Below are 10,800 nucleotides of genomic sequence, written 5' to 3' on the forward strand. Positions count from 1 at the left end.
TATACACTGAGTGGCCAGATTATTATGACCACCCCATCAGTACTTTGTTGGGCCACAAGATGACTCCACGAGATGTTGAAAGGTGATGCGAGGAATCTGACACTGCACTGTTGCCCTTCTGTTGTCTTGTACCAGTCTTGCCACTCTCCGTTCTGCCCTAACATTGACTAGTCGCTGACGGCCACAATTCGCACGTTCAGACCCAGATTTTCGGCTGACAGTCTAGTCTTTAAACACTTTAACAACAGCTGCTCTTGAACATTTAACAAATTCTGCTGTTTTGCTGATACTCGCTCCATGGCTCCGAGCGCCAACAATCATCCCACGTTCAAAGGCTGTTAAATCGCGTTGTTTACCCTTATCTTCAGAAACAAATCACTTCTACTGTCGTGGTAAACAACCTGCTTCCCTATTTATAATGGTCTGGCGCTCTAGCAACTTCAGCGCAAAATTATAGCTAATTATAGCTAATTTGCCTACAAACGTCAGGTGGTCATAATAATCTGGCCACTCAGTGTATATATAATACATAATATGTATGTGACACTGGTTAATGGTGGTGAACATACATGCCTGTCATTAAACTGAAAGGAAAGTTGAGAACTGCATGAAATAATGATTCTTTACTACACTGGCGTGGAGAAGGGCATCTCTGTACTTAGGAGTGGGTTGTGTCCCTCCTCTGACTAGTTTTCTGTTTCATTCAGCTGTGTGTGTGTACCCTGAGATTCTGAAATTGTGGTCTTGGTTCACAGCTGTAAATCTGCACTCTGCAGTCCTCACATATGTCTGAAACCTTGTTTCTTAAAATGAAATGTTTACCAAAATGTTTAATATTTTCCTTTTTTATACAACTTTTCAAAATGTTTTTTCTTTTTTTGTTTTTCAATGCAAAACAATAGTTGTATGCATAATTGCCATTCATACCCTTTTAAAGGTATTGGGAATAAGGCTCAAGCTTACAACTAGATAAAAAACTATTTCATAGCCTGTATATTTTTGGCAATGTTTAGCAGTGTTTACAACTGGAAAAGGGGGTGGCTTGGTAAGAGGTTCATATGGGGACAGTGATGCATGTGGGAAATATTACATGGAAAAGGCAGAGACAAAGAAAAAAGCGATTATCAGTCAAATGATACTGCATATGTAATATTGTTCTGTGTCCTAATCATGTTTTCTATACGAGGTATACAAACCATAGCAATTAACAATGAAAAAGCGGGGTGGTTATTTCTTTATGAAGCATTATAGGTTTTTCATGAGAAAATAAAGTGTAGTTGTACAGCTGCTCTCCTAAGAATACAACACTCATTACTCAAGGTTAAAGACTGGCTTTCCCTTGCTCTTCCCCAGTTTTCCGGAGCTGACTTGTCTTCTATGAGAAACGAGCTTGTTTTACCATACAGGAATCTAGTAGACACCAGTCTGATCCCTGCTTGTCAACCTCTCTTCATAAATCTGTTTACCATAAGAGGAAGACCATTTGACTTCTAGTTATGTCAAGAAATTATTCCTAAGACCTTACTTGTTTGTCACTGTTCAAAGTTTTGTAAACTAGTCTTCATTATTGAAACTGCCGGTTATCAGTAAAAATATTTGTGTACTACTTTAACTTCCATCTCCGTGAAGATCCTTTTTTCTTGTGCTTGTGTGTTCTAGGACGGAGGTCACCCCCTGCAAGAAGTGGGCACCGATGTGTGGCAGATAATACTAATTTATATGTGTTTGGTGGGTATAATCCAGACTATGATGAATCAGGTGGGCCAGAAAATGAAGACTACCCTCTTTTTAGAGAGCTTTGGCGATACCATTTTGCAACAGGAACATGGCATCAAATGGGTACAGATGGCTATATGCCGCGAGAACTTGCATCCATGTCATGTGAGTATTGGAGGGGGGGTGTATGTATGTTTCCATCTATACAGCATAAACCATTCTGTAAAAATACAGTCATACGCATGTGAACGAACAATGTTTGACTCCTCCTCAGCATGCCATTGCTATCTAAGGCCCCATTCACACTGAGCGACATGAAAATCGCGCGATTTTATATGAGCGACGTGTCGCGCAACTTTTTCCTATTGGGCTGTATGCAATCAGGAGCGAAATCACTCGAAAAAAGGGTCATGTAGGAGCTACAAGCGATATTGAGCGACGAGATGTGAACAGCTCCATTGACATGGATTGGAGAAGCTACATAGAGCGATATCGCGTGGAAATATGAGCGATATCGCTGCAAAAATCGCTCGGTGTGAGAACTCGTTCACATTGAGCGATTTATCGCGCAGTAATTCCCGTGATATCGCGCTCCAATGCAATCCAATGGGGCAAAGGGTCCTGCTGTCGCGGGTCGTGTGTCGCTACAGCAGGACACTTTTTGTAGCGGATTTAGCCGCGATTCAAGCTTGCTCAATGCAAGCTTGAACGCGGCATCGCGCAATATGCAAATCGCGCAGTGGAAATGGGGCCTGAGGAGGGGCAGGCACATTATGCTTACCACTGAGTTTTCATGCAGGGCACACAGCAATATTCTAGGTGTTTATGTTAATCTGAGACAAATACTAGGCATCCTCTGACTGGCCGCTACACTCAGTGAGCTACTCTGTGTTTTTAACTGAACAGTGAATTTGCTCAGCATTGCAGCTGTAGCAGAGACCCGGAAGACACTATAGTACACTGTAGTATTACTGCAACCTATTATGTGGCCTTGCCAGGGGTCCTGTGTATATATACTTGCATTGTTCAAAGATGGAGTTCTGCTTTAATCTTTTCTTCCCATGTGTGTTCTCAGCCATCATTGTAGGTGTTACCTTAGTGCTGCTGTTTAAGATTGCGTCTGTCATGGACAAATCTGTTTATATTAATAGTGTGCCAGGTTAAAGAAAGAACTAGGTTACTTGTAATACTAGATATTTTATGACAAAAACCTGTAATATCAGATTGTTTATTAAAAAAATAAAAATGTTTTAAACCCTGTCATGTGTCAAGGTAAACTAACAGCATTGTTTTTATCTTTCCAGTGGTTTTACATGGCTACAACCTCCTGGTGTTTGGAGGCACAGGCATCCCATTCGGCGAGAGCAATGGTAATGATGTTCATGTCTGTAATGTGAAGTATAAGAGATGGGAAAAACTTAACTGTGAAGGAAAGAAACCCAACCGCATTTATGGACAGGTGTGTTATGAGTTTATCTTCATTAATGATGATTTTTGTTGTGTTATTTTTCATAAACTAGATTTACCTTGAAAGGAATCTATCATAAGACATTCTATATGTGACCCGGCTCATATGGAAGCACCAACTCCCTTAACTTGTGTGCCATATACTACAGTGTTTCCCCGAAAATAAGACACTGCCTAAAAATTTTTTGGCTCAAAAAAACACAACTAGGTCTTATTTTCGGGGTAGGTCTTATTTTTGTGTTAATGTACAACAATCCACAATTATTCATGTAGAAAAGTCTATATGTATTCATGTACAAAAATATGGTAATCAGGGGTGCCGTACTTTTCCAAGAGCAATTTGGTAACCAGAATGAGCGAAGCGGAGTGCATTTGGTATCACTCCGCCTGTGACAGGAGGCGGCGCTTCAGAGGAAGCATCGGCTTATGCGGCTCTGCTCCCTCTGGTGCCGCCTCGCTTCCTCTAGCGCTGGCTTCGTTGGCACCGATGATTCTCTCCTGCTGCTCTTCAAGTTCCCCCTTATGCCACCACCGGCCCTGGGAATGGTCACAACTAGGTCTTTTTTCCGGGTAGGTCTTATATTTTAGCAATTCACAAAAATTGTACTAGGTCTTATTTTCGGGGAAACAGGGTAGTGTTGGGGAAATAAAGCTACTCCTATTCACTGAGTCACATCCCTGGAACAACTATGCAGCATGTGAGTCAAGGGATGGCTACTTTCATTAGATGCTAAGAACACAGGTGCTTTTCTTTGTGACCGAGTGCTTTTAGAACACAAGAGTGAAGCAGTTACAAATAATAAACTAAATAATACACTTGTAATTATAGCATATTGAGGCTTTCCAAAAACTGTGATTTAAAGCCAGTCACACTATTTTAGTACTTTTTTTTTATGTTGTACCATCTTCCTGGCTCTGCTGTCCTCCCGTGCTGTGTCTGCTTCCCTCCAGTAGATGCTTTCATCTTGAAATCTAGTCAGAAACCAGGTGCTCGGGTAACAATAGTGTCGGATATTATTTAGGCAGTCACGTTGTGAAATCAATGCTTTATATCTTGGAAAAATTAAGACACAGACACACTAGTAAGTTTGCAACACTGCCCTCCTGCATTGAAATTCCAAGATGTCCTGATGGACTACAGAGCACCCTCCCCTCGTGTTTTTAGGATGAGGACTGCAGTCTTTCAAACCCTGTGAAGGGTTCCCCAGGCTTGTAAAATTATTGCAGGGCAGCTGCTGGGAGCTCAGTTTCTATTGACTTAGACCCCTAAAAAGTGCATCTTGCCAAGAGCCCTTTGCCTATACACAGTGTGTGGATTGGCTCTTGGAGTCGAGGTAGTAGCATCATTTTGCTAGGAAGGAACTCTGTGTATGCATTTGAAGTAGGACAAAGGAGCAGGAGATCGGATGAGTTCTGTAGTCCAGCAACACTGGTTGGGATACTACTGCAGCAAAGACACTGTCACGAGACCAAACAGGGAGTTAAGATCACACTGGATGTCTATCAGATCAACAGGTACTTTCTGTACTTGGTGTTTTTAAATGGGTAAAACATGAGAAAATGTCCTTGTATTGAGGAAATGGACATTTGTTTTGAACACGGTTGTAGGTCAGGTACTTATTCTTACATAGGTAAGTTGAGATGTCTGCTAATTGAACCTGGTTTGTCTTTTTCCTGTTTGTCCAAAAATATGATGCAGAGATGATATGATGCCTGTGATTATTACTTTACTCTCTGAGAAATGTTGGACGTTTTATTTTCCGTTATCTATTTCAGGCAATGGCCATTATTAATGGTTTTCTATATGTATTTGGAGGAACAACTGGTTATATCTACAGTACAGATCTACACAGGCTAGAACTCTCCACCAGAGAATGGGTTCAGCTTAAACCAAACAACCCACCGTGTGACCTGCCGGAAGAAAGGTATTTGGCTGTACAGTATATTCTATGGTGATGCAAATCCAAATCTTATACTACTTAGAAAGGCAATAGAGATTTTATGTGGGAGATGAGTGCACCTGACCTTGTGTTTCATTGTTTTCATTAGGTATAGACATGAAATTGCCCATGATGGTCAAAGGATCTATGTACTAGGTGGTGGAACATCTTGGACTGCATATTCCTTAGATAAGGTATTTATTATTTCTATCAACCTAGACTCTGTTAAAACTTAAAACGTGAAACACAGAAAAATGTAACTCTGATCACGTAGCTGCATATTTTTATTTCACTTTCTGCGCAGTCTATTGAAAACACGGACTGAGGCCAAAGAGCTATCGCCAAGTCAAGCCTCCATTTCAAATGTGCCTGTAATAAGGGGTGGCCACACTGCCACATAGGGTTCATAAATCTTGGTGTGTGTGTGTGTGTGTGTGTGTGTGTGTGTGTGTGTGTGTGTGTGTGTGTGTGTGTGTGTGTGTGTGTTGGTGTGTGTGTGTGTGTGTGTGTGTGTGTGTGTGTGTGTGTGTGTGTGTGTGTGTGTGAATAAGCTCCATTTTGATGACGTGGGCAAACTCTAAAGGCAGAAAAAAAATTAACCCTTGCAGTGGGGCTACCCCTGCACTGGGGTTAAGTGCTTGTTTAGGTCTAGTGTGTAAAATAAGAAAGATGTACTTGCCCGATCATTGGTCATGCTTGACTGATAGACTGGTCTCAGCAGCCTCTTCTCCCCCAGGCTCTGGTGGTCTAGGGAATTGTGACGACATAGCGTCCATTCACTTGCATTGGACATGAGGGACATTCCACAGAGGGGGAGAGAGGTGAATAGTCAGCGCTGTGGGACTGAGGATCAGGTGAAATGTATCTTTATTTTTTAATTTTTCTTAAAGTTTTGTACATTACAGAAAAAAAAAAAACCAATTAACAAGTAACGCCTGGTTCTTGCACAGTCACAAAGTATTTGAATTTACCTGGGAAATACTCCACAGAATAAGCAAGCATAAAACAAACCCTCCAAAACTGTATCATTGGTCAGCAGAAAGCAGATTTCAAGCTAAGCGTGGTTCCCATAATGAGTAGAAGTGGAAAGCACATCAATCAACTCCCACACACAAAGCATAAAGCCTTTTATTAATATCAAAAGAAAAAGATATGGAGCATGGGTCAACATAAAAAATGGGCGTTAGGAGGTCAACCATCTTGAATCAAATGTATGCATTGCGGAGCCAATAAATATGCTTTTCAAAGGCTATTTATCTGATCTTTTTTTATTTTACACCCTAGACCAAAACTCAGCTTGTCTTCCCTGAGCTTCCTGTCCGGTACAAGATCACAAAGTACAGCAGTTGTCCAGTCACTAGCTTAAAGAGGGAAGGGGGGAGGGGTGTGGCTTGCCATGCTTTGCCTATGTGTTTGTAGAGACCCACGCAGCTTACTAGTGCACACAAGGATGGCCCCATAGGACCCTGCAAGGCAAAGGAGCCACCCTAAACCAGGCTACCTGGGCCAATGCCCAAGGGACCAGCTGATTGTGCAGAAAACTCAAACTCTTAGACATTAAGGAGCAGCATCCATTGTAAGTGATATCATCAGCATTTTAAATAACTTGAAAACATTTTGACTTTATCACCTTAACTGTTGTCAGAAATACTACTTGTAGTGTGCAGTCATTTTGCTATTTTGGAGGAACTTTGGCTTTAGGCATTGCCTGCTCATTGTTTTTAGCAATCCTTTAATCAGGCTAAGAAGCTGCAGTGTCCCAACACTGAATCTACTGTAAGGCTGGGCACACACCTTACAACCATCGCAAGACTTTTGAAAAAGGGGAAAATGTTGTTGTTGGTGGTGGGGACCCCTTGTCTTCAACATCTTTCAAAAAAGATCCATGCTTATAATTTTGAAACAAATACCTGGGAGGAAATTCCTACCAAACCACATGAAAATCTAGGTAGGTTTATTGCTGCACTCTGTTCTTCAAATGTGTATTGTGATCTAAGCGAGCTTTAGAAGAAGCCAATACAAGGTGGGTGTTCTAAACCAACGCCTACCTCACCGCAGAACTCTGGCCTTTGCCTCACCTCACCCGCCCCTACCTCACTGCAGAACGCTATGTCCTACCTCACACGACCGACACCCGCCCCCTACCTCCCCGCACGACGCCCGGCCCCTACCTCCCCGCACGACGCAAACATTTGGTACTGTTATCCGGCTGACTGTAAAGAGTTGATTTCTGTTGTGAGTTTGGTTACTCTGTAATGTTGGCTTATACTACCACTTTATGCAAAGGTTTCCTATCACATTTTCCATCTAGGTGAACTTTTTCAACAATTCTGATTCAAAACAGATGTCTTAGTTGCATACATTTGCAAATACTTGTAAGGCCACACTGCCGCATCAATGCGCTTCTTTTAGTGTGCTCCCTAACTCAAAGCTATCTGAGTTTCCACCTATGGGAGGCTACGGTGTATAGCAATGCATGAACTGAGACAGCACAGCAGAAGCCCAACACTGCTCAAGGCAGCTGAAGAAGTTTCCCAATCTGCTTCTTTCATTTTTAAAGCTTAACTGAATAAACTGAAGAGAAAAAGCTGATTGGTTGACATCTCTGACATTCCAAACCTGCATACCTGTTCATATTGCATTCAGGTTGGTGACCAAGTACTGAAACAAGGAGGTCAGCATGACAGCCAAGCAACAAAGATGCAGTAGTGGTGGCCTGCTTATGACGGGTTTACTTTTATTTCTTAATGCTGGGTCAACTTTAATGTTGCAAAGGAGCTCCAAATACTATTTGATTGCTTTTGTTCTTCCAGGTTTTCCAGCTGCCAGAAGATGTCATAGTTGTGTCCAAATAAAACATGGCGAGTTTTTTTTTTTTTTTGGTTTAACACTGTTCAATAGCTGCAGGGAGGTAATCTGAACTATCTGGCAGTAATCGAATTTAAAGAGCCCCTGTAGTTGGATCATTAATTTCAGCTTATATGATTATATGTGTATTTAATGTATTGTATGTTCTTTACCTGTAAAAACCTCTCTTGTGTAGACCTCCCAAAAGTCCTGAAACTTCTGGTAAGTGCCGCCATCTTGGATGTGATGTCAGCAGACTCAGAGCTGTCATCCAATGATGCTATATTCCCCTTCACTTCTCTGGCAGCTACATAAAAAGGTTATGTAGGGGTTTAAGGGGAGGGGCAGAGTAGCTGGGTTAACACAGACAGTAATGGTATGATCCCACAAGAGGAGAGGGAGTGGGCTGTGCTATGGAACTGACTTTCCTGAAAATTTTAAAGGTGCATTACAGGTCGATTAACATAATAGAAACACAATAGATCACATGTATTGTACATGTATTAACTGCAATTTTTTAAGTTGGTGACAGGGTCGCTAATGTTTTTCTGCCGTACGATTGGCTGCAGACAAAATCTTTTTTTTTTGCATAGGGTAGGTAAAGATTAGGCCTTTTGTCAGGGTTTTATTGCTGTCTGTGTCCCTATTGGGAAGGAAGATTTCCCCGCATTATGTGCTAGTGACGACTGCAAGTGAGTGCATATCACCTGACTGGGTCACAAACGGCAATACAAATCTGTATATTTAATAAACTAGGGTTAATGACGTCTGTATGCATGTCATTGTATACAGATCCGATCAAAATTTGAATATGTCCTGTTGGCCTTAGTGGATAGCTGTACAAACATAAGAGAACCTGATGGGTAATATTTATCTTGCTACCCTGCATTATAGTATGAGATCTAGTTACACTGCAAACATGCAGTTCAGGCTCCAGCAACCTCACCTTTTTGTCTCTAGAGGAAATAATTGTATTACTACATTTACCAGTGGGGGGTGGGGATCTGCAACATACCCAGCCGGTTTAATGGGAAATCTAGCTAATATTTGGTGAACTGTCTTCTTCCTTTTTAGAAGTGTTTATATGCGGTGGCTACAATGGAGAGGTAATCTTGGGGGATCTGTGGAAGCTAAACTTGCTGACATTTCAGTGGACAAAGCTTCCCGCTCTGATGCCTGAACCAGCATACTTCCACTGTGCAGCAGTTACCCCGGTACGTCCCTCTAATGTGTCATTTTATTTCATTTTTTTTCTGCTAATGATTGAATGTGTCATGTAACCATATCCAGCAAGAGTACTTTTGCTGTAACCTGTGCCATAGCTTTGGTATGTCACCTTTTATTTTTATGTTCTAGGCTGGCTGTATGTATATCCATGGAGGTGTAGTTAATATCCAACAAAACAAGAGGACTGGATCCTTGTTTAAAATCTGGCTTGTAGTCCCCAGCCTCTTAGAACTGTGTTGGGAGAACTTGCTGAAATATTTCCCCCAGCTTGCTCACCTTCCCACCAGCCAGCTTCTACAGCTCGGACTCTCACAGGGGCTTATTGAGAGGTTAAAATAAAGAAGCCACATGCTCCTCGGTTTTGCCTTTTGGAGTTCTGGGATGAATTAGGGGCTCTCCCTGGATGCCCGCTGCTAACAAGATCTGGATGCCTGGACCTTACTCAGTATCTGTGGCCTTCGATCCGTTTGACATTTTAACTAGACCAGCGTATAAATCAGTCATTGTTTTCATCTTTACCGGCCATCATGACTTTTTCAAAGAGAACTTCTAGATTCTTCATACTTCAACGTGTACTTTTTAAATATTTAACTTATTTTTTTCCTTTTGTTTTACATGGATGCTACTCTTAATATCTTGCTTTGGCCTTGTACTTTGTAAACAACATACTCTTATTAGTGTCACTGTGGCTGCATAACATAAGGACCATGCATCATGGCTGCTCCAGCATTCTTTCATCATGCTGCAGGTGTACTCTGTGCAATTCATGCCAAATCATCAATAGTGTTCACCCAGACACTCAAACCCCATCCTGGGATCCATTAATGGTAGGGATTTAAAAATTGGAATATTGCCTCTGGACAAGGACCGTCAGACTTTATTAGAAGTATTTTGGCTACACCTGAAAACTGAATGTACAAAATGATACTTGGAGAATGGAAAGTGTAATCTTTTGGTCTTCTGTTTCTGCAGAAATGTCATGCTTATGCTGCCTATTCTGTTTTAAACTGGCACTACAGATTTTCAACCAACTACACAACTGGCTAAAGCTGCTCCAGGAAATAAGGAAGGCCTCTAACTGACTTGATTAATTGCTTCTGCTCCTAAAACCTTCAGGAGATTAATTTCCCAGTTGATCGATGTTTGTGTATTCCATAAAACTGTGTGAATCTGGGACATGGACATTTTTGCTCTATTTCTCCCCACACATTTATATAAATCGTGGAAATTAACTTAAAACACACCTTCATGACACCTGCTTGTACTGTAATGATGCTCCGCTTTGTCTGCATAGCTGCTGGACAAAAAAAACCCGCGAGTTAGGACAGGTATGGCTAGCATTTTACAGTATTGTCCTTATCCTTTAGCTTTGTGGACATGGTGTTTGCTATCAGATGGCGGCTAGATTTTAGTTAATTTGCCGCTGTCTCACGACTTAAGCAAATGGAGGAGAGATTGAGTAAATCTACATGGCCTCATCAGCTACTGTTGGCTTTTCCTCACCTAAATTGTCAATATATAGAAATACATTTGAACTACTTTGAAGTGCAAACCAACTTTGAAAAATAGGTTACTCTTGTACCTATGACGTGGCTTTTTATTA

The 10,800-nt window shown here is 41.4% G+C and overlaps 1 protein-coding gene across 2 annotated transcripts in view; it reads left to right on the forward strand.

Moving 5' to 3' along the window:
- KLHDC10 (kelch domain containing 10) overlaps positions 1-9,919 on the forward strand; it is a 34,410-nt gene extending 24,491 nt beyond the window's left edge. For both annotated transcript variants that reach the window (XM_018565851.1, XM_018565856.1), the window contains 8 exons: positions 1,660-1,881; positions 3,021-3,175; positions 4,960-5,108; positions 5,233-5,317; positions 7,005-7,071; positions 7,937-7,984; positions 9,045-9,184; positions 9,327-9,919. In XM_018565851.1, coding sequence (XP_018421353.1) covers positions 1,660-1,881; positions 3,021-3,175; positions 4,960-5,108; positions 5,233-5,317; positions 7,005-7,071; positions 7,937-7,984; positions 9,045-9,184; positions 9,327-9,536 — 1,076 coding nt within the window. In that variant the 3' untranslated portion in view covers positions 9,537-9,919. The remainder of the gene's footprint in view (positions 1-1,659; positions 1,882-3,020; positions 3,176-4,959; positions 5,109-5,232; positions 5,318-7,004; positions 7,072-7,936; positions 7,985-9,044; positions 9,185-9,326) is intronic.
- The last annotated feature ends 881 nt before the right edge of the window (positions 9,920-10,800 follow it).

Source organism: Nanorana parkeri, unplaced genomic scaffold, assembly GCF_000935625.1.
Source record: "Nanorana parkeri isolate BGI_ZX_2015 unplaced genomic scaffold, ASM93562v1 scaffold26, whole genome shotgun sequence".
Lineage (NCBI taxonomy): Eukaryota > Metazoa > Chordata > Amphibia > Anura > Dicroglossidae > Nanorana > Nanorana parkeri.